Below are 24,467 nucleotides of genomic sequence, written 5' to 3'. Positions count from 1 at the left end.
AAAAGCCTACATTCACGGAAGCAATCGGTACAAAAATTTCACTAAAAAATTTGAGAATATATAATACACTTCACAAAGATCTCTCTCTTGTCTCACAATATCCTCAGATAGGGATAAATAGACATTCCTTTGGAGGTTTCCCTCCAATTACCAAACCATCCAATGTTCAAATTCAAAATTCAGAAAAGTTGCTGCAGCCCAGGCGCATTCGTCGACGAGTACAAGGAATTCGTCGATGATCCATGGAAGACCACTCATTGATGAGAACAAGGCATTCGTCAACAAGTTCAAAACTGTGAGATTTTCCTACTCTTGGGATCTACTCGTCAACGAGTCCCTGCTGTGTTGCTCCTTTATGTTTTTTTTTTTCTTCTTCCTTCTTTGTTTAAGAAAACCAAAGTATAAGAGCCACACCTCAAACAACAATCTCCACCATGGCGATTACACAGCCCTTAGGAGAATCTGAAAAACATAAGTGACTGTTCCACCGTGAACTCGTAACGCTCGGTTAGGACTGCCTCCTTTGTAGAATTTGGAGACATGTACCAAGTTCAAGCAATGTCGCTTGAACTTCCCAATGGCAGCTTCAATTTCTACCATCAAATCTGATACAATTGTAGATTCAACACTCGATGACTTCACTCTAGGCTTCCAATAAGACGTTCCCACAACAGTAAACACAAAAGCTGTAACGACCCGAATTTTAAATGAAATTTAAACAATAAAGGAAGGGAAATTGGAAAAAGGAACAGAAGGAAGCTGCCAAGCTTCGTCAACGAACACAGGGTTTCATTGACGAAGGCTTTAAGAATTTCTTCGACGAACACAGGGCTTTGTCAACGAGAAAATACCGAGAGGGGTTCTGAGGCAGCCTGAATTTTGTCGACGAATATAGGGTCTCGTCGACGAAATTTATGAAGAACTCGTCAACGAAGATCGGGCTCGTCGACGAATTCTCCTGTCTATATATATGAAAAATCCGATTTTTATTCATTTGCAAGCTTCCTCTTCACTCTCTCTCTCTCTCTCCTCTTCGGCCCTCTCACTCTCTCTCTTCGATTTTGGGCTAGTTTTACGTCGGATCGAAGATCTAAGGCTACCACAACGCTCCTGGCGAAGTTCCCTACAAGTTTGCCAGAGCGGATCGTTGGGGAAACGAAGTTGGAAATCATCCCAGAGTTGAGGTAAGGCTTTTTAAGCCAAATTAGACTTTATGGTAGTTATAAAAATTGATGTACGCATGAAAATACTGATGTTTAATACTGGGAGTTTTGAATTTCAGGGTATTGATCAGGAAGTCATACGGGGGTTAGCCTAGGATATTTTGGGGGGCTATCTCAGTAGTCAGGTAAGGGAATAAACTAAAACAATTATTTTCCACACAATTTATTATTAATTATGGGTAAATTTATTTTCAGAAAAGTAAATGTTATACCTGTATATTATAGATGAAATGTACGTTTGGGAAATACTGCTATTATGACGAAACATATATGTATGTATGAGATGCCAGAGAATTACGATTTTAGAATAAGAAGTATGATTTTATACAGTGCACGTGTGGCATGAATATTATGTTATGTGAACATATTATGATATGAAAGATTTTATGAACAAAGTATGATTTTAGGTATTATGAAAAGATATGTTATGTTACGATCATTTTGACGAATGTATGATAAATGAATTATTTTTAGAATGTATATACCTGAAACAATGTTGGCACGAGGCCATGTATTTTATGTTATTGGCACGAGGCCGTATTTATATTTTGGCGCGAGGCCATGTATTTATATTATTGGCACGAGGCTGTATCTATGTTTTCGGCACGAGGCCGTATCTATGTTTTCGGCACAAGGCCGTGATGATGTTATGTATGTTCATGTATTATATGTTATTACAACCAGGATGTTAGTTTAGTTCAGTTCAGGGCTCGGTACCGTAGCTATATTGTAGATCAGATACTACGTCAGATTAGTGCTAACCATTCCACGAGGGGATGGGAGATGGATAGTCGATGTGGCTTTCAGTAGAGTGTGGACGTCCACCTGGTGGTCCGGACCAGAGTGTGGCGGGTCCATCGTACTTACAGACATATTTGATTCGGCAGTGGTTGGCCAGCCATTATCGGGTCTCGCCTTCGGGCTGCATAACCCGTCATGGGGGGTAATACATGACATTAGCTAGCTATTCATCCTGGGTATATTTTCAGTATTACAGTTATAACAGATGCTTATGTATATTATGATTTATTAAAAAATATGAAAGTACATGATTATCCAGTATGGTATTATGATTATTTCCAGAGTTATGAAATGTACTGTATATGTATAAGCACTTTAAATGTCTATGTTGCCACACGGCTGTATTTAGTTTATTTTCCCTTACTGAGAAGTGTCTCACCCCCAACATTAACATATTTTTTAGGAAACCCTGAGAAACCGGCGGGTCAAGGCCGCCGTTGAGTGAGTGGAGCTTCCCTACTAGAAGGGTAAGTGTTGAACTAGGACTAGGAGGATTTTTGTTGTTGTATGGTCCTAGTGTTGTTTTTTATTTTTGGAGATTGTACATATAAACAGTATATTGATGATGTAGTAAACTCTGGTATTATGTTTTATGTTTGGATGTTGAGATTTTATGTTTACTGCTGCTAGGTTTTCCACTGTATTTGACAGGTGTCCCCGCTACCCACGGGTTCGAGTTGACCATTTTATCTATTATGTGACATTTTATATTTAGAAATTAAGGGACGTTACATTTGGTATCAGAGCCTAGGATACTAGGTTCTGTAGACTCTAGAGTGCAGCAGTAATAATATCAGAATATAGGATAAGGAAATTTGAGGTCTGGTTTTGTAAGCTAGATGCAGGACTTTCGTGGTGGTTTGTGTGATTTTTCTAGGGTGACGATTTCAGGAAATTCACTATAAACTATCGTCGGGTCGGGTATCTAGGTTGCAGGATTGAACCTTGAATTAAGATCAGGAGTGATAAGTTAATTAGGAGAATATACTATATGAGTTGGGGGATACACGTATGGAAAGAGGCTTTGAGTTAAGTTATTTCTTCTTTCAAGATGGACCTCAGTGGAAATAGTGCCTATACCAGTGGGAGTGAGGGTGTTGGACCCTCAGGCACTGCGGGTAGTGATTCAGATGCAATCTTACGCAGCGTAGCACAACAAGTTATGGCAGAAATTTCCAGGAGTTTGAGGGAACAGGGTGGTCCATCAGCAAGCCACGGTAGTTCGATTGAGAAGTTTATCAAGATGAGTCCTCCGGCTTTCTTAGGAGGGACAGACCCTGCAGTCGCGGAAAACTGGGTGTAGGAGATAGAGAAGATATTTGCAATACTACAGTACTCAGAGGAAAAGAGAGTGTTGTTTGCCATCGATAGACTGACTAGGGAGGCCAAAAGATGGTGGTCGGCCGTGAGACTTTTAGAGCAGCAGAGGACCATACCTGTGGAGATGACGTGGGAACGGTTCAAGGAGATTTTCTTTGACAGATATTTTCTAGCATCTTCTAGGGAGGCTAAGATTACAGAGTTCCTGAATCTAAAACAGGGACAGCTGTCGGTACAGCAGTATGCGGAGAGATTTATTGAGTTATCCCACTTCGCCCCGTACATTATTCCAGATGAGGTAAAGAAGGTATGACAGTTTGAGAGAGGTCTGAGAAGGGAAATTTATAAGCAGGTATCGATATTGAGGTTGCAGGACTTTGTCGAGCTTGTTGACCGAGCCACTATAGCAGAGATTGGTGATCGATTGGAGGCTGAGGAGCAAAGGCAAAAGAAGAGGTTTACACCTTCTAGTTCCCAGCAGGGATGGTCGTGTTACATGGAAGAGAGGTGGCTATTATAGGAACCGAAGACAGGAGACCGGGAATCGCGGTTTACAGGGTGTACAGCCACCTCCAGCTTGCCCATCTTGTGGGAAGAGACACCCCGGGGAGTGTTGTGCCGGGCAAGGTGTCTGCTACAGGTGCGGGGAGCCGGGGCATATGATAAGAGAGTGTCCAACACAGACTAGTGTGGCTTCTGCTCCTAGACCTGCACAAGGAGGTCACCAAGCACCACGAGAAGGCCAGCAGAGGAATATGGTCCCAGCTAGAGTTTTCGCTTTGACACCAGGCGACGCTGAGGCGGCCGGCGATGTGGTGACAAGTACTGTTAGTATGTTTTCATTTAAAGTTATTGCACTTTTTGATTCTAGTGCCACACATTCGTTTGTGTCCTTGGAGTGTGTAAAATTATGTGGAGCAGAAACACAATCATTAGATGTTGAGTTGTTAGTAGCTACACCGACCGAGTCAGCAGTGAGATGTAGTAGGGTACTTCGTGGTTGCCCAGTTGATGTTTAGGGGAAGGTCTTATCTGCTGATTTGGTGGTGTTGGATATGCACAGGTTTGACATTATTTTTGGTATGGATTGGCTAGCATCTAATTCTGCTATTATAGACTGTCGTGCTAGAGAAGTGATATTCAGACCTCCTAGGAAACGAGAATTTAGATTTATAGGATCACGAGTGCGATCCTTACCTCAGATGGTCTCAGCTGTTCAGGCAAGGAGACTGCTTCAGAATAGCTGTCTGGGATTTGTGGCTTTTGTAAAGGAAATGTCATAAAATGAATTGAATCTTATAAATACGCCTGTGGTGAAAGAATTTACAAACGTGTTTCCAGATGAATTGCCAGGTTTTCCGCCTGATCGTGAAGTAGATTTTTCCATTGATCTACTTCCAGGCACAGCACCAATCTCTAAAGCACCGTACTGAATGGCATCGGCAGAATTGGCAGAATTGAAAGATCAGTTGCAGGATTTGCTAGATAAAGGTTTCATACGACCTAGTGTATCACCGTGGGGAGCTCCAGTGCTATTTGTAAAGAAGAAGGATGGGTCTATGAGGATGTGCATAGATTACAGAAAGATTAATAAAGTGATCATCAAGAATAAATATCCTTTACCCCGTATAGATGACTTGTTTGACCAACTCCAGGGTACACGGGTGTACTCAAAAATTGACCTTAGATTCGACTACCATCAGGTGAAAGTGAAAGCAGAAGACGTCTCAAAGACGGCCTTCAAGACTAGGTACGGGCATTACGAGTTTCTTGTTATGCCATTTGGTCTGACGAATGCTCCTGCAGTATTTATGGACTTGATGAATAGAGTCTTCCACCAATATCTGTACCAGCTCGTGGTTGCTTTTATTGATGATGTACTGGTCTATTCGAGGAGCTATAAGGAGCATGAGACACACTTAAGGCAAGTTTTGCAGATGCTTAGAGAGAAGAAATTGTATGCCAAGTTCAGTAAATGTGACTTCTGGCTCGAGAAAGTTGTGTTTTTGGGGCACGTTATCTCAAGAGATGGAATTTCTGTAGATCCTAGTAAGATTAAGGCGGTGGTGAATTGGGCTAGACCGAGGAACGTCCAGGAGATCAGGAGTTTCTTGGGGTTAGCTGGTTACTATCGTCGTTTTGTTGAGGGATTCTCAGCTTTATCAGGCCTCTGACACGATTGACGAGGAAGAATGTTAGATTTGAGTGGGATAAGGGCTGGGAGCAGAGTTTTCAGGAGATGAAGCAGAGATTAGTCACAGCGCCAGTATTGATCATTCCATCTGGGGGTGAGGGTTATACCATATACAGTGATACGTCCTTGAAAGGACTTGGCTGTGTGTTGATGCAGTATGGCAGGGTGGTGGCGTATGCGTCTAGACAGTTGAAAGAGTACGAAAAGAACTACCCTACCCACGATCTTGAGTTGGCTGCAGTTGTACACGCACTGAAAGTTTGGAGGCATTACCTGTACAGCGAGCAGTGTGAGATCTTCTCCGACCACAAGAGTTTAAAGTATTTCTTCACGCAAAAGGAATTGAATATGAGGCAGAGAAGGTGGTTGGAGCTGATTAAAGATTTTGACTGTACCATTAGCTATCACCCAGGGAAAGCAAACATGTTAGCTGATGCACTGAGTAGGAAGTCTGGAGTATCAGCATTAGCAGCTATAGAGATCCAGCGTCCAATCATGATGGACCTAGAGAGGCTTGGCATTGAGTTGATGGAGAGTAATACCTCAGTATGTATTGCCAATCTAGTAGTACAGCCTACTCTGCAGGAAAGAATTAAAGCCCCCCAAAAAGAAGATCCAGAGTTAGTAGAGGTGATAAACAGGGTATTGAGTGGTCAGGGAGAGGAATTCTGCATCTCAGATGATGGAGCTTTGCGGTTTCGTTCCAGACTGTGTGTTTCAGCAGATGCTGACATTAGGAGGACGATTTTAGAGGAGGCTCACAGATCTTCGTATACAGTCCATCTCGGTAGTACGAAGATGTACAGAGATCTGCGAGATTTTTACTGGTGGAGTGGAATGAAGAGAGAGATTGCTGAATATGTAACCCAGTGCTTGACGTGCCAGCAGGTCAAAGCTGAGCACCAGAGGCCGACAGGGCAGTTGCAGCCGTTATTTATCCTAGAGTGAAAGTGGGATCATATTTCTATGGACTTTATTTCAGGGGTGCCATCGGCATTACATGGCCAGAATGCCATTTGGGTAATTGTTGACCATTTGACGAAGACCGCCCACTTTATACCTATTAAGATCAGCTATTCCCTCAGCCGTTTAGCGGAGATTTACATTCAGGAGATAGTTCATTCTTATGAGGTGCTTGTATCTATTGTGTCAGTCCGAGACCAACGATTCACGTCACGATTTTGGAGGAGCTTGCAGAAGGCTCTGGGGTCTTAGTTATCGTTTAGTACGGCATTCCATCAGCAGTTAGATGGGCAAACTGAGAGGATGATACAGATACTAGAGGACATGCTCCGCGCGTGTGTACTAGATTTTGGGGGTAGCTGGACTCAGTTTATGCCACTGGTAGAGTTCACATATAACAATAGTTACCAATCCAGTATTGGCGTGGCACTATTTGAGGCACTATACGGTAGGAGATGTCAATCTCCTTTATATTGGGATGAAGTGGGTGAGCGGTGTGTAGTGGGATCAGAGCTTGTGTAGCAGGCATACGATAAGGCTCGGCTTATCAGGGAAAGAATTAGTGCAGCTCAGAGCCGACAAAAGAGTTATGCCGACAATCACCGCAGGAATTTGGAGTTTGATGTGGGGGACCACGTATTTTTGAAGATAGGTCCGTTGAAAGGAGTCATGAGATTCGGTAGGAAGGGTAAACTTAGCCCTAGGTTCATTGCTCCGTTTGAGATTTTAGAGAAAGGGGACCGGTGGCCTACAAGCTCGCTTTACCACCTTCATTATCCAGAATTCACGACGTGTTCCACATATCGATGTTGAGGAAATACGTCCCAGATCCTTCTCATATTGTCAATTATGATGAGTTGGAGCTTAGTGATTCACTGGGATATGAGGAGGTACCAGTATATATTCTGGATAGGAAAGTACAGGAGCTACGTAACAAGAAGATTCCTCAGGTAAAAGTTTTGTGGAGGAATCATGTAGTAGAAGAGGCTTCTTGGGAGTCCGAGGAGCAGATGAGACAGAGGTATCCGCAATTATTTCAGGAAGTTTAAATGTAATTAGAAAATGTGAGTAAATATGTAGTTTTCTCTTACAGGTACGTGTATGGTTTTAGTAGTGTAGTATTTTGTTTTGGGAGGAATTTTCTTTTGATATGTGTAATCTCCCAAGACTTGAGTTGTAACCATGATATTCCTCCGCCATAAGTGAGGGTGAGAAATAAACAAGTAGACCATTTTGCCTAATAAGGGATGATGAATTATGAGAATAGTAAATTTAGAGGACGAAATTTTATAAGGAGGGGAGGATGTAACGACCCAAATTTTAAATGAAATTTAAACAATAAAGGAAGGGAAATTGGAAAAAGGAATAGAAGGAAGCTGCCAAGCTTCGTCAAAGAACACAGGGTTTCGTCAACGAAGGCTTTAAGAATTTCGTCGACGAACACAGTGCTTCGTCGACGAGAAAATACTGAGAGGGGTTCTGAGGCAGCCTGAATTTCGTCGATGAATACAGGGTCTCGTCGACGAAATTTATGAAGAACTCGTCGATGAAGATCGGGCTCATCGATGAATTCTGCTGTCTATATATATGAAAAATCCGATTGTTATTCATTTGCAAGCTTCCTCTTCACTCTCTCTCTCTCTCTCTCCTCTTCAGCCCTCTCACTCTCTCTCTTCAATTTTGGGCTAGTTTTACGCTGGATCGAAGATCTGAGGCTACCATGACGCTCCTGGCGAAGTTCCCTACAAGTTTGTCGGAGCGGATCGTTGGGGAAACGAAGTTGAAAATCATCCCAGAGTTGAGGTAAGGCTTTTTAAGCCAAATTAGACTTTATGGTAGTTATAAAAATTGACATACGCATGAAAATACTGATGTTTAATACTGGGAGTTTTGAATTTCGGGGTATTGATCAGGAAGTCATACGGGGGTTAGCCTAGGATATTTTGAGGGGCTATCTCAGTAGTTAGGTAAGGGAATAAACTAAAACAATTATTTTCCACACAATTTATTATTAATTATGAGTAAATTTATTTTCAGAAAAACAAATGTTATACCTGTATATTATAGATGAAATGTACGTTTGGGAAATACTGCTATTATGATGAAACATATATGTATGTATGAGATGCCAGAGAATTACGATTTTAGAATAAAAAGTATGATTTTATACAGTGCACGTGTGGCATGAATATTATGTTATGTGAACATATTATAATATGAAAGATTTTATGAACAAAGTATGATTTTAGGTATTATGAAAAGATATGTTATGTTACGATCATTTTGACGAATGTATGATAAATGAATTATTTTCAGAATGTATATACCTGAAACGATGTTGGCACGAGGCCATGTATTTTATGTTATCGGCACGAGGCCGTATTATGTTTTGATGCGAGGCCATGTATTTATATTATCGGCACGAGGCCGTATCTATGTTTTCGGCACGAGGCTGTATCTATGTTTTCGGCACGAGGCCGTATCTATGTTTTCGGCACAAGGCCGTGATGATGTTATGTATGTTCATGTATCATATATTATTACAACCAAGATGTTAGTTTAGTTCAGTTCAGGACTCGGTACCGTAGCTATATTGTAGATCAGATATCTACGTCAGATTAGTGCTAACCATTCCACGAGGGGATGGGAGATGGATAGTCGATGTGGCTTTCGATAGAGTGTGGACATCCACCTGGCAGTCCGAACCAGGGTGTGGCGGGTTCATCGTACTTACAGACATATTTGATTCGGCAGTGGTTGGCCAGCCATTGTGGAGTCCCGCTTTCGGGTTGCACAGCCCGTCATGGGGGGTAATACATGACATTAGCTAGCTATTCATCCTGGGTATATTTTCAGTATTACAGTTATAACAGATGCTTATGTATGTTATGATTTATTAACAAATATGAAAGTACATGATTATCTAGTATGATATTATGATTATTTCCAGAGTTATGAAATGTACTGTATATGTATAAGCACTTTAAATGTCCATATTGCCACGCGGCTGTATTTAGTTTATTTTCCCATACTGAGAAGTGTCTCACCCCCAACATTAACATATTTTTCAGGAAACCCATAGAAACCGGCAGGTCAAGGCCGCCGTTGAGTGAGTGGAGCTTCCCTACTAGAAGGGTAAGCGTTGAACTAGGACTAGGAGGATTTTTGTTGTTGTATGGTCCTAGTGTTGTTTTTTATTTTTGGAGATTGTACATATAAACAATATATTGATGATGTAGTAAACTCTGGTATTATGTTTTATGTTTGGATGTTGAGATTTTACGTTTACTGCTGCTAGGTTTTCCGCTGTGTTTGACAGGTGTCCCCGCTACCCACGGGTTCAGGTTGACCATTTTATCTATTATATGACATTTTATATTTAGAAATTGAGGGACATTACAAAAGCTGTTGTAAGTCTTATATCACCAAAGCCCCCTGCATAGTCCTCAACAAAACTAACAGCTGATGGTCCACTCTATTGCCTGCTGAAACACTCCATTACATAATCATGGAGGACCTTTGACATACTCTGGACATCACAGCCGGTCCTTGAGTAGTGAGCGGTAGACATTTCATTTTGATTCTCCACAAAACCCCTTTAAGACGGCAAACGAAGTCTCCCTATGGTTTCGCCCACAAAGCCACCTTGAGATAACATCAATCTCCCCGTAGCTCTGACCATTCGAATCAGCAAAACAAGACCCATCTTGGTCATACCCAACACATACATGTCAAAAACTTTCAATAGAGTTCCCAACTGATTAGCCTCAGTTAAAGCATTTCTAGCCAAAAACAAGTCATTCACATACAAAAAATACATCACTTCATACATCACTATCACCCTCTTCCCAATTGGAAGTCTCACCAATTTATATCTAAATGGTGGTCTGATAGTGCACACGGGCCCACCATGATCTTGCTGATTTCTCGAGCTAAAACTCCCTGCAATACGACCAATGTCATTATTGCCCTGAGTCTGTTGCTCCACCTGCATCACATGCCCATTCATATCATGATACTGTTGACCCGAGATAGAACTCCCTGCATTTCTGCCTTAAGTCCCTAACTCCACCTGAATAACATGATTGTTGTTGCCGCAGTTTTCTAACATTTGTTTCTCTTCCTTTACCTGAGTATGCTGCCCCATGACTGTAATAACAAAAGTCATGTCCTCGATCACCCCTTTGTTTGCCACAGGATCACCCAACTTTACACTCACCTTTCTTATAACCCAGAAAGATGCATTGTCCGGACATAACATCAAACCTAAATCCTCCATCACTAGAACAGTGCACCAGTGGACATCCACTCACAACTGAGTAGTCTACCGCAAAACCTGCCCACAATTCACTTGCAACTTTCCCATCTAGTGATACCTTTGACGATCGGTCATACGAGAAACGCGTCATACTCACTAACTTCACTAAGAAGTATCCTGCAAGCCCTACATATGATTTGCCCTGCTCGCAAAACTCCTTGAACAAAACCAATGTACTCAGTCCCAACGGCTGACTTAAGGATTTCTCTCCTGGTCTAGTACTCCACCTCAACCATAACACATCAACATCAAGCTTGTATCACATGAGATAAACCAAGACCTTCTGTGATACATTCATGAAAAACATATATATATCCTTTGATGCTATCATCATCATTAGTCCCTAAATATCTGAATATATGTAGTCATCCATATGCTTCAACTGCATATGCCACAAACTATCTAATTCAAATTCAACAGTTGTAGCTCCACCTACAACGGTAACACCCCTACAGTACATAGATATTTCTCTCTAACTTTTCTCCTTTCATCACAATTGAGTCGCCTTCACACACTTTCATTTCTCCTTTTTCAAACTTGTAATAAAATCCATTACAGTCTAAAATACCCAATGAAATAACATTTTTTTTTTCTAAACTCTCAACATATCTTACATCACATATGGTTCTTTAAACACCATCATGCAAAATTTTGACATTTCCAATACTAAGTATTTTGCATGAAATAATTTTCTATCAAAAAAAAATCAGTATTAACTTACCTGTAGGTGTCAAACCATGTTCTATTTGCTATCATGTGATAAAAGCATCCGATATCTAGGATCCAAGAATCATCCGTCAGGCACTCCGAACCTGATGAAATACATAACATATCTCCATCACTATACTTTGAATCTTCTTCCACTATATTTGCAGATTCTGACGGACTTTGCTGATTTTCAAAATTCTCTTTCTTCCACTACGGGCATTCTGGTCTTATGTGCCCAATTTTACCGCACTTGAAACATTTCACGTCCTTCTTCTTTTCGGACTGCAATCGAGATTTGTTTGGAACTTATGTCTCCCATATTCTTGATTACTTTTCACAACAAGTCCTTCATCATGTGAAGCTTCATCGCTAATCATTTTTCTTTGATGAAAACCAAGCAATGCCCTTGTCACCTCTTCCAAATTCAAGCTATCCTTGCCCCATGTAAGAGTTGTAACCAAATTCTTATAAGTTTAAGACGTAGATAGGGAATTTAATAGCATCAATGTTTTGTCTTCCCCCTCAAACTTTACATCAACACATGCCAAATCACTCACAATTTGATTGAAAGTGTTGATACGTTGGTTCAAATCTAAACCCTCAACCATCTTAAGCCAATACAACTTTTTCTTAAGAAAAAGTTTATTCGACAATGATTTAGACATATACCGGCTTTCTAACTTTCGCCACACAGCCGCTGGAGAATCCTTTTCCATCACATGATAGAGAACTTCATCGGTCAAACACAAATGTATTCTAGAAACGGCCTTTGCTTCCAATTCTCCCCATATTGCCTCATCCATTCCAACCGGTTGAACGTCAAGTAGAGCCTTAGTCATCCCTTGCTGCACAAGTATATCCTTCACTCTCCTCTGCCATAAACCAAAGTTCTCGGTTCCATCAAATTTGACGATGTCAAATCTTACAGAAGATGATCCTGATGCTATAACAACTTGGCTCTGATACCAATTTGTTGTAATTAGAATGCACAGCGGAATAAAAACGCAACAAGTAAATCAAATTCAACTAGAAAACATGAAATAACAAGCACAACAACAAGATATACATGGTTCAGCAAAGCCTATGTCCACGAAAGCAATCGACATAAAAATTTTACTAAAAAATTTGAGAGTACACAATACACTTCACAAAATCTCTCTCGTCTCACAATACTCTTAGATAGGGATAAATAAACATTATTTCGGAGGCTTTCCTCCAATTACCCAACCTCCCTACGTTTAATTTCAAATTTCAAAAAAATTGCTCGCAACTCGGGCACAATCATCGACGAGTACAGGGTATTCATCGACGATCCATAGAAGACCACTCGTCGACAAAAATAAGACATTCGTCGACGAATTTAGAACTTTGAGATTTTCCTACTCTCGGGATCTACTAGTCAACGAGCACAAGACACTCATCGACGAATCCCTACTGTGTTGCCCTTCTATGTTTTCTTTTTTCTTCCTTCTTTGTTTAAGAAAACCAAAGTATAAGAATCACACCTCAAACAACAATAAGGTGCTAACACTTGCCATACATTTAGTAATGAAATCGAAAAGAATGAAATCGTATTTATAACTTTGTTTTGTCATGTTTCCCCTTCAAATATACATTCTACTCTTTTCTTACTATTCCATCTGCAAACCAAACACGACGTTTAGCACACAAGGCCCTCATGCCATCGGTAATCTGAGAGATACATGAAGTTCATGACTCTTGATTATCCCTCTCTACTATGTCCATGATTTGAACCTGTAATGACCTAGCTAGGTCTACAAAGTATGGGTCTAATGGAGTTCAGATCAATCATGTTGAAAATAATCATACGGAAATGAAATTATGGAGCCAGGGGGTGTGAATGCCAAGCCTGGGCCTCATCTTTTGAAACACCTTATTAAATATTGTTACAGGAACACATCTTACAGAGGAAAAGATGCCATGAAACACAGAATTTGAAGGATGTAACATTGAAGACACAAATATATTTTCTGACAGTAAATACAACATATCAACAGCCGAACCACTGAGAACTTTATATGTATGTACAATTTTATCAAAGATGGGTCTCTGAGTTACAGACAGAACCCACAGCAAGACCTTCGCGAACATCACCTCGGCAGAGTGGGCAAACCCTAATATGCAAATTAATGTTGAAAAAAATATATATAATGTCAGCCAGAGAAAAAGAGAGAAGGCACACCAAAAGATGTAGAGAGTAATGACGATACCCATGTATTTCTTTGAGCCATTTATCAACACATGACATGTGATATTCATGGTGACAAGGAAGAACGCGTATTTTATCGCCATCCTCGTACTCATCCAGGCAAATGTAACACCTGTCAAAGAAAGGTAAAGTAGTGACAATAAATTTTCATAAACTTGGACCGTTGTTTACCCAGAGATTTGAATAAGTTGCAAACATTGACAGTTTAACACATGGCATGACAGAAAGTTCTGGATTAACCGAACCAAATCATAAGAAACAAGGAAATAATAATGGAGAAAAGACAACAGAACATCATAATATAGCGACCATGCCCAAGATATGTAACTTGAGAAATAACAACAAATATATCCTCAAGTAAGAATGAATCCGGAAATATTTGAACTGATCTTTTGCTTAAATCCATTTTCATAACATGATGGGCAACTTACTGCTCAACATCATCCCCAGTCTTAGCTGGGTCAGGCTTTCTGTGACTCTTCAGAGGAAAAGAGTTGACAAGTGACTCGGGGGCAGGAACTGAAACCATAGATAGGGAAAATGACATGGGTTGGCGATGAATTTCATCCAAAACCTGCAGTTTTACAGGTTAACAAAAATATTAAATTACAAATTTAAGCTGCAAAATGCAGTGCCAATGCATCAATGCCCAACCTATCGAATATGAAAGGATTAATAGAGGTTATACCTCATTTAGCATCTACAAATCCTGAATGTAAGTCCTATCTCCACTTAAATTCAGGAATCTCAAATCATCTCCATAAAAGTTACAGGAGTGTACCATGGTGGAACGCTTAAATCTTTACATATTATTTCTCCAATATAATGGAGCTAATAAGAAAGAAATCAGACCAAAAACAATTGCGGGCGCATGAAAGGACTTACATAAAGAAATATTCTTTTATAGGTTGGGAATCAAAAGACATGTCGCCGAGTGAAGCTGTTTTAGATGGTCAAATTTATTTTTTAAAAAAATTCAAAAAAATAAAAGGGAAGAACGCTAATTGAGGCCTGATTCCCTAAAAAAATAAGTGATGAAACAAAATGTGACCCAGAGACACATGTAGATCTAGCCAAACCAGGACTTAATATTATAGAAAACACCAACCCAAAAAAAATATTCAAAAATAAAAGAATGCACTACTACAAATTCTTTTTCCATAAATGGACTCAAATCTGTTAAGACAAAAAACCAAATGGGACTGTTAGCAAGGACAAGTCCATAGACTGAAAGGATACACAAGGAAAACGCTTACCAGATATTCAACTTCTAAGAGACAGCTCGGCCAATGAAATAAAAAGAAATCACATATAGCATAAACAAGATCACGGGTGAGCCTAAAAAGGGAGACTACCTCAAATAAGGCTTCAGCTAGCATGACTATCCGTGAAATACTTGCACGAGTACCAGTCTCTTCAGCTGTCAACAATGACTCACAAGAGCACGTACCATCTGGATGGAGCCCTGACGGACAATAGGTAGTTCGCCGACCACTCTCACCAAGGCCACCGCGAATCCTTTCCCATATCTGACAAGAGTCATAAATAGTTCACAAAAATTGCCCAAAATACAAAGTAGACAAATAAATATTACAAAAAACACTTCCACTGTCACACTAAAATGCTACAATTTCCAAAATGAGGATATAAATTTTAAAAAGTGATGATGTACAATTATTCATATTCAAAAAAATGTAGTGGGGGTTCCAATAGAGGAAGAGGAGGGATAACTGCACACAATGGTTTTGGAACATATGACATAAGGGCATGAATGCACCAGAATCTTTTTGTTTTGAGTTTAAAGACATCAAAAAACAGTAAAAGTGACATACAGATTGGGAATATGGTCAAAGTCAGATAACTAGAATTTACTGGGTAGAAGGATCTTTGATAGAGTGGGATGGTGATCAAGGAATTATGCATCAGAAGCAGGGTAATTGGGCATATAAATTGACTTTAATTTGGACAAACGATTACAATGAGAAATGAATCTCACAATCTTACACTGCATTATGGATGTCTAGTTAATTACTTATCAAAAAATGACGTCAATACATATAAAATAATTGTGAAATGATCTACTCAATACTACATCAGAAGACCTGCTAAGTCCAAGCCTTCCAAAAGAATGTACACAGCAGGCATAATTATCAATGATGAACAGGAAATTTATGTTTACTAGGAAAATGAAACATATAAAGATTATGTAAAAGAGTCTATACAAGACCACCTCAGATCTCGAATGCCATCGTCGCTCATTTGTGCTCTGTATTCTACTGCTCAGACTGCCAGGTTCATTTCCAATGCGATCACCAAAGAAATCACCACTTAGATTAAGCAGCCATCTGTCATGAGATCCTAGATCATCAGTATCATCCATGGAGAAAACTATGGTTGGGGAATCACTATGCCTTCTAGAACTGCGTCTTGAGAAAGCATCCCAAAAAAGTCTTCTACTATTCCTTCTTGCCTCATGATTACTTATTTCAGCAGAGCTACTAGACAAAACATTGGAAGAGATACTCACCACATCAACATGAAGAACACTTCCATCGCTCTGTCCTCCTCGTTCCCTATCTGAAACAAGGAATCCAAGGCCTGAAGTTATATCATCTTGCACAGATTCCTCTCTTTGTGACTGAAATGATAATGGCGAATCAGAAACAACTGGAACAGTGTCAGAAACAGAATTGCGGACTGTCACTGGTTCACTGACATTTTCAACAGATGCCCCATCTAACGATGGGTTTCCACGCTCCTGAGAAGATGATCCATTTGAATATATAACCTCTGGACAAATCCGAGACACACCCTTATTCACTGAGTTATCATTTTCATTGACTATGCCCATGTTCAGCTTATTAGCCCTTACATTTATGGATGGTGGATCTGGAGAATGTTGGTCTTTTGTGGATGTACTAGCTGTATCCCTACATCGATTATATTCATCATCTAGCTCATGAGGAGGAACTAATTCCTTGCTCTCATACAAGTATTTCTCCTTACTACCTATCACAACATTTCTTGAAGCATCTTCAGCAGACATGTTCTCAAAGGCCGCAATACTGCTCACAGATGATGTTCCAGTTTCATGTTCAGAGCTGGTAAACCCAGTTCCTGAACCAGAGTGCGAAATGGACTCCTTCACGAGGCTTTGGAGCTCATGAACATGTGGATCACAAAATTCTGCAGGGTTCACCAGTGTTTCAGCTGGATCTTCTACCTATGGACCATGAGTAAAGAATGTCAGTACATTATTCCGTTTTTCCCCCAACATTAGTAAGATTAGTATCAATATTACAACTGCAAAATAATGTTATCAACTACAAAACTCATTTCAGTAGCGCAAAATGAAAAATAATAATTTTCCAGCTTAAGACTGCCCATGACCACACATCCCCATCTACAACTTGTAGGGTTGATATAACATAACTCTTACCATGAATGGAAAAAAGACTAAGATGGTGATCTTAAAAATTGATCCATGATTAACTAAAACAGACTAATATTTTTATTGACTTTTTATATTCCATGCTTTTTACCTTTGAAACAGAATGGAATATAAAGCAACCCCTGTGCATCTGTATGAAGGATTGGATCAGCTCACTTGAAAGCAATAACACTAGGCTGAGCACTATCCGTTAAAACTGAATTAACTAACCAAACCGACTAAATTTGGTTCAAAAGGTTCGCTTAATTTTTTTAATTTGGTTGGTTCAATATGAATTTTGTGGATGTTTGGTTATTTGGTTTTTGGTTCAGTATAGGCCTTCTTGTATTCAGTTAACCAAATCAATATTCAGTATATATATGTGTGTGCATGTGTGTGTAATGTGTATATATATATATCATATGCATGTATGTGTAAATGTTAATCTATATATCTATATATTTACATATATATGTTTTGTAATATAAAGTTTTGTTAATCCATTAGGAAGTAGGAACAAATACCCAATAACCATCAATCCATTTCTCAAGATCCAATTTGGAGTGAGTTATATTCAGTTAAATTTGGTTAACCATTTTAACCGGATTATATTTCAATTGGTTAACAATTTGGGTCTTGGAAGAATTTGGATCAGTTCGGTAGAGGACTTTTTTTTAACCAAAATTTTCCTGTTACTTAACAGAAATAACTGCACCGACCAAACGCTCTCCATTAGCCAATAACCATATCTTACAAAAACAACACTTTAGAATAAGGGGGCAAATTAGGCTAGCAGACAAAGGTGTTCATCGAGCGCATTTTACAATTTTGCAATATCAAAAGTCAAGTGTTTAGTGGGCAAAAAACCAAGCTGCTTTTCAAAACTTATAAACTTTGTCTCTATTCAACTACCCTTTCCCAAATTTATTGTATAACTCATAAGTTTAACTCTGCTATAATTATCACAATTTTGAATATCTCCTTTATTTTTTGTATATAGGTATTAAAGTGCCTTTCCCCATTCCTCTCACATTTACTTAGTTCTTGTAGCTGTATTAAATAAATCAGTTAACCAAATAATTCTGTAATTACCTAGGCATTCCCAAACTGTAACTGGGATGTCATCTGGGCCTGATGCTTTTCCATTTTTTTATCTTTTTAATGCAAACTTAGCTTCATTAACTCTAATTTTGCAGATAAATCGCCTCCTCATTTGTCACTTCTAAGATTAAGTCTTCCACTTGATTTTCATTAAATAGCCTATAGGAGTAACTTCAGCATCTTTAATATCTTCTTCTTCAATTAAAACATTGTTATCCACATTTTTTATATTACCTAAGTCCTTGCTCTTTCTTTTTGTAGCTCTAACAAGTTTAAACATGTAGCTCTCCCCGTTGTATCTATTATATAAATTATTATATGCTCTATATTTAGCTTCATTAACGACCTTTTTTGTATATTTTCTCGTGTCTTTATACTTTTCTAAGTTTTCCATGCTTCTATATTTTTTCCTTGTATTAAACCGCATTTTTTTGTCTTGACGGCTTTTTGGACAACTTGAAGCCATCACCAATTCTTTTTACTAGTCAAGAATCTTCCTTTCACCAAAAACCTCTTTTGTTATCTTTTTAGTAGAACTACACCAAAGAGTGTGTGTTTATGCCATCTCCTGTTGTCCACACCATCTCTGATCATTTAATTGTTAAATTTATTATAGTTTCTCCTTTTAGCTTCTACCACCAAGTTCGCTTACATTTATCTATGTTAACACCAATACTCTTGTGTAGTTCAAGTTTCACCAAGGATAACTTTACAATCTTTACATGATAGACAATCTACCCTCCTCATTAACACTAATACTCTAGGCATCAAAATCCATATTTTATGCTATTAGATATATAATGACATAGCTATTAGATATATAATGACATAGCTATTAGATATATAATGGCATAGCTATTAGATATATAATGACATAATAATGTATCTTATCTTGTAATATATTATTATCACACAACTTTATGATATTTGTAGCAAATAAATTATTACAATACTGAAAATAAAAAGTAATATTATGTTACGTATAATAATAATAATAATAATATGTGAAATATAATAATGTTATAGATTAAAATATCATAAATTATTATATTATATTTTTATAATATTATAATAATACACTATTGTGACCAAACATATAATTATATAATATTATAACATATTATTTTTATTATTATTGTTATTATTGTTAGAACACTATGGATCAAATGACTGCATTACCAAACATTACTTTAAATTTCATTATGACTAACTAACAGTAGTTTTTAAGTTCAATACTTATTCAGATTAAGCGGTGTCAAACAAAGCTTAATAGATACGAGAGAGAGAGAGAAGATTGCTAGACATACAAGATTGTTTCATGTACGCAAATCCTCACTGGTAAAGGAAAAGGAAAAGGAAAAGAAAAAGAAAACCACCATTCATTCTCCCCTCAATAAGGTGAGATGGGACTTCTAATTGCAAAATCCAAAAAAAGATTTCAATAAGATTTAACTTTCATGAAGCAATATAACTACAGTACCATCTCAAACCAGGTGTATTAAAGAAAATAAAAAGACAAAATTATAATCACAATACACTGTACTTCCAAGAATATAACCACTCCATGCTAAAACTCGAGCAGAACAAGATACCATGGGCAGAAGGGTGCACACATTCAACCAACAATTACCTCTAATGCATTTGGTGATAGATTTGAGAATGAAATAATATCCATAAATTACAACTGAGTCAAAAAAGGCAGAGCTACCTTCTTGTTGACTCTATGAGTTTAATCCCGTTTTGATAATAACAAATAACATAATATCTTACCTGTGCATTGAGACTGTGAACAGGATCATTACCTAGCATGCACGGAAGGTAAGGATGTCATGGAAGCCATGAAGAACTTAAAACATATACAACCTGACACACTTTATGGAATTAGAAGAGCAAAAGGATGAAGAAGCTTCAAGTTTTTCAAGTGTAATGGGTATTTAGTATTGCTTGTATTTACATATCTCATATGATATAGTTGGGAGCTCAAAATAACAAATAGATGGACCTTAGGATACATGCATTTTATAAAAATTTACATTCACTTATCCTAGGTTGAATCAGGTTGAAAATAAGGCAGCTCATTGACGAATCCTTGGCCTCGTCGACAAACGCATGAAGGTCTCATCGATGAGAAAATACCGAGACCTTTAAAATTTCAGACAGACCACTCGGTGACGAACCCATGCTCCCATCAACAAACGAGTGTAGAACACTCGTCGATGAACGTCTGCACTCGTCGATGAGTCCATCAGGCATAACGACGCTCCAGTGCGCAACGGGCAAAATTTTTCTTAACAAAAATATACCTAAATTGATCCAGCGATCAAGATGCGCCCATCTACTGACCATGCATATATATTTCAACCTAAAACCCTAGTTTTTGTAATAAGATCAAAGAGAAGAACAACAAGAGCTAGAAGAGAACAAGAACGAAAGATTTTTGTTGTGCTTGAACCTCTTGCCTATGCACTATTGTATTCAGATTTTTGGGCATTCATTACTCTCACGATCAAAGGTTCTTTCACTCATATTTTCGTAAGCAAAGTTGTGTCTTTGAGGTTTGGTAAACAAAATATTATTTTTGATATATAGATTATTATTTTCAAAGTGCTTATATTCTCACAATCATATTTATATATTTTGAGAGCAAGAACGTGAGTTGTTCATATATATATATATATATATATATATATATATATATATATATATTAATTGAAGATATTTTTAAAGGGTTTATTAAAACTTAAATCTTTGAAAATATTCAAATTTATATTTTATTCAAAGATTTTATCTCAGTTTCATTATTGTAAAATTGATTTGATTTAGATCTTTGGAAACTATTTTACATATATTTTTATAAAGATCATATAGTTGGATTAGATCTTTGGAACATATTTGTTATACATCTTTTCTTGTACAAAGATCATTCAATTGTTATTACTAAAGATTTCATCTAACATATTACATACATTCAACTAAGCTTCGAGTTATATCATCTAAGTATGTATTAGGATTTCAATTGTACTCATTAGCTTGTTAAGGAGCATTTGAGTTTTGCAGAAAATTGTAATCTTATTATTGTATTGACGGTTCGGGTTGTGAACCAGAGTGAGGAGTAAGCTACGCCTCTTGTAAGCAGCAGATTGCAATGGGAAGCTCCGTCCCAATTGAAGGAGCGGAATTAGTGGAATCCTTGAATGAGTTGTTCAAGGCGACGTAGGCCGGGTTGACTGAACCTCGTAAAAACTGTGTTTGTATCTCTTTTTCCCTTAACTCTTTTAATTTCCGCTTGCACTTAATTATGTGGTTGTTGTGTATGTGTTAACTATTTAGTATGTCAAGAAAGTAATTGGGTAATATTGATTGATTAATAAAATCACACATTAAAATTGATAAGTTGAGAAATACTGAATTGCTTGTTATCTAAGTTGTACGTGTATGGTTGTAAATTGTTCAAAATTAGAACTTGAGTGACACAAATTTTAAAATACTCAATTCACCCTCCTCTTGGGATTACACCTAAATTAACACTTCTATTAAGCCATTCCAAATATAGCAAAAGAAAATAAATAATTGAAAAAACTAAACAAACATACAAAAATAAGCCCAGAACAGTCCCACCATATCAGGAAAATGAGGAGCTTCAAAATGCTTCTTAAACTATATCTTCAATTTATCAAAAGCCCCAACAGTTGAGCAAGAGAACAATGAAGATACCTGCAAACGAAACTAGCTCTTACCCCAACAGCACTCCAAACAGAATAAAAGGAAAAAGTCATTGAAAAGATAAATGAATAATTACCAAAATAGACCCAACTATGCCTGCTATACACATAAAATATGAATCTTCAAACTACATGCCACGAATCAAAAGCCCCAATTTAAAATACATAGGCAGAAACAAGGAGAATTGAACTGGAAAAGGCTGAGAATTCAGTGTACAAAGTTATAACATGAAACAACCGCCAATGAGTCTTTCAAGGTTATATACCTCCTTGTTTTAATAATAAAATGATTTTTTTCCTAGCAGTATTTTAATAAGAAATTTTCAGCAGTTATAGCCACTTCAACAGTAGCCATTCCGCCATCATAACGTTATGAAGTTATTACTTGTCAATGACTCCCATTCATTTAATGGAAAACAAAGTCAGAAAAGAGACATGATTTTACTAAGATATGAAATTACTAAGTAAAAGAGCACACACAAAACCATATTTTTTTATTATATATATACATATACATATATATATAAGATAAATCATAAGAGCAGAGAGAGATTAAAAAAAAAACGCAAAAAGAGGTCAAATCACCCTCCTACGACAGTAACAGCACCTGGAAAAGGACTAACACGAGGCAAAGAAAAACTAAACAAAAAAATCAATCCAACAAAGCTTTCTGCTCATACTCAAAATTAGTGAGCAGGCTCCCTTAAAGGCTACAGCAAAAAAACCAGCCATCTTTGCTCTGAAACCAGTTAAAGACCAAATTCCAAATGGTTGATCATCTAATTAGTTAGGGTAAGATGACGTCCAAATAGATGTTCGATGCATTGTCCTATTAGCATGCTGCTGCTAACAGTTCCTTTTCTCTTTGTCTGGCAAATCTTTGGTCATGCCAAGACCAGTAAAGGATCCTCACAGTGGCTATTGGGTTAAAATTGGGTGTATGGCTTCTTAAGTTCTCATTGCATGTCAGCACTAAAGAAGAAAAGATCAAGAATCACACATTTGATGAGATGAGACTCGTTTCGGATATGAAGCCAACTAAAAATCAACTTGGTTCTGAGTTTCAACCACCCAATTTAAACCTGCTCTGCTATTTAAACAAATATTTCCACCGTTTAAAGAATTTAATAAAATTTCAGTAAAATCAATCAACAAAACAAATCAAATTTCAGAAATTTCCACCAAACTAATGATGGGTCCCCTTCCAATTCTTCATAATAACGTGAATAATTATTGAGAAATGAGCGCACTGACAAGAATCTCTTAATGAAGTTACCCCTAGAAAACATGTATGGACGATTGCAGAGTCAGAAATGTATTAATTCAGATAAAATACGACGAAAATGATGAAAAAACCAAATGGGTATTTTAGGGTTTGAAATTATATGCTATTTTCGATAATAAACTGATGGCGACGGCGGCGACGGCGATGATACCTCAAGGGAGACGTGAGAAGAGGAGCCACCGCAGATGAAAGAGGAGAGTCTGCGCCTCGGACGGTTGACTCGGGGGCGAGAAGGGCGCGACCCCAGACGACTACTGCTCAAGCCCATGGAACTCCAGACACGCTCCACTCTTCAAACCAGAGAGAGAGAGAGAGAGAGAGAGAGAGGAATGAAGCTGAAGAAGAAATGGAGCCAGCTATAATTACCCAACAATGAGCCTTACTCTCAAAAATTATATATTTTTTGCCCATTGAAAAGTAACTTAGAACTCATTTTCCTTTTAAATTCAAACTTAAATATATTTTTTTTCCTATTTCAAAATTTCGAACCTTATGCCTTTAACATGAAAGCTTCACTTATAATTATTATAATGCCTCTTAGAGGATGTGTTTGGACAGTAAAATCTTTTATATTTGAATAATAAAATACTAAGAAAAATAAAAGTAACATTTTATTGTTATTATGTTATAATGATATTAAATAATGATTAAATTTTTAAAATTATATGCCTCCAATTATTTCAATGTGATTATTAACTGTTGATTCTTTCAATTGTTGAAAGTTTTAAAGGGCATAGTTAATCTAATTCATATTCTTAGTAAGTTATTGTGTAATAAGTATAGTTCTTTTTTATATATTGCTTATATATATTAAGGATAAAATGGTCATCTTGGTAAAATGTTCGTTAGGGTTTCGCAACAAACTATTTGTCTAACATTTACTTCAAGTATTTAGAAGAAATTATATAATAATTAGTAGTGAGGCATTGTGCATGTGCTATCACATGCTTGATGCATAAGCTATTTAGGCCTTTAAAATACTTATTGTGTTAATAAAGCAGCCTAGTATTATGTAGTGGTAAAGTCAAAGATTTATGAGTTGGGCCAAACTAAATTCAAGGAAAGAAACTTACAGTAGCTGCAATTTTGTACTTTTTGTCATATTAAAAAAGTCATAATTAGAAGAGGGATTCTTGGGTATGGAAAATTCAATATATTCCAATTGTAATTAA

General features: G+C 37.6%; 1 protein-coding gene across 6 annotated transcripts; it reads right to left on the bottom strand.

Moving 5' to 3' along the window:
• Positions 1 to 13,358: 13,358 nt before the first annotated feature.
• Positions 13,359 to 23,787, bottom strand: LOC131157896 (uncharacterized). Of its 6 annotated transcripts, XM_058112352.1 has the most exons (7): positions 23,447 to 23,498; positions 21,907 to 22,002; positions 15,988 to 16,980; positions 15,113 to 15,286; positions 14,189 to 14,331; positions 13,759 to 13,869; positions 13,359 to 13,662 (listed from the first exon to the last, which is right to left on the bottom strand). In XM_058112352.1, exons 2-7 carry the CDS (start codon positions 21,907 to 21,909, stop codon positions 13,584 to 13,586), a joined length of 1,503 nt encoding a protein of 500 aa, XP_057968335.1. In that variant the 5' UTR covers positions 21,910 to 22,002; positions 23,447 to 23,498; the 3' UTR covers positions 13,359 to 13,583. The 6 variants fall into 6 exon arrangements, with proteins under 6 accessions (XP_057968335.1, XP_057968333.1, XP_057968332.1 ...); XM_058112350.1 differs by lacking the exon at positions 21,907 to 22,002 and having other exon boundaries at positions 23,447 to 23,787; XM_058112349.1 differs by lacking the exon at positions 21,907 to 22,002 and having other exon boundaries at positions 15,985 to 16,980; positions 23,447 to 23,707.
• Between the last annotated feature and the right edge of the window lie 680 nt (positions 23,788 to 24,467).

This window comes from Malania oleifera, chromosome 6 (assembly GCF_029873635.1).
Source record: "Malania oleifera isolate guangnan ecotype guangnan chromosome 6, ASM2987363v1, whole genome shotgun sequence".
NCBI lineage: Eukaryota > Viridiplantae > Streptophyta > Magnoliopsida > Santalales > Ximeniaceae > Malania > Malania oleifera.
The sequence above is the reverse complement of the archived record's forward strand: the minus strand, read 5'-3'. Positions and strand labels throughout refer to the sequence as shown.

Excerpts from the sequence above, each read along its gene's own strand:
- LOC131157896 (XM_058112347.1), bottom strand. The coding sequence starts at position 23,563 with ATGGGCTTGAGCAGTAGTCGTCTGGGGTCGCGCCCTTCTCGCCCCCGA. Across the intron at positions 14,332-15,112 it reads TAGCTGAAGCCTTATTTGAG|GTTTTGGATGAAATTCATCG; the intron begins GTAGTCTCCCTT and ends GTAAAACTGCAG. Across the intron at positions 13,870-14,188 it reads ACTGGGGATGATGTTGAGCA|GTGTTACATTTGCCTGGATG; the intron begins GTAAGTTGCCCA and ends TTTCTTTGACAG.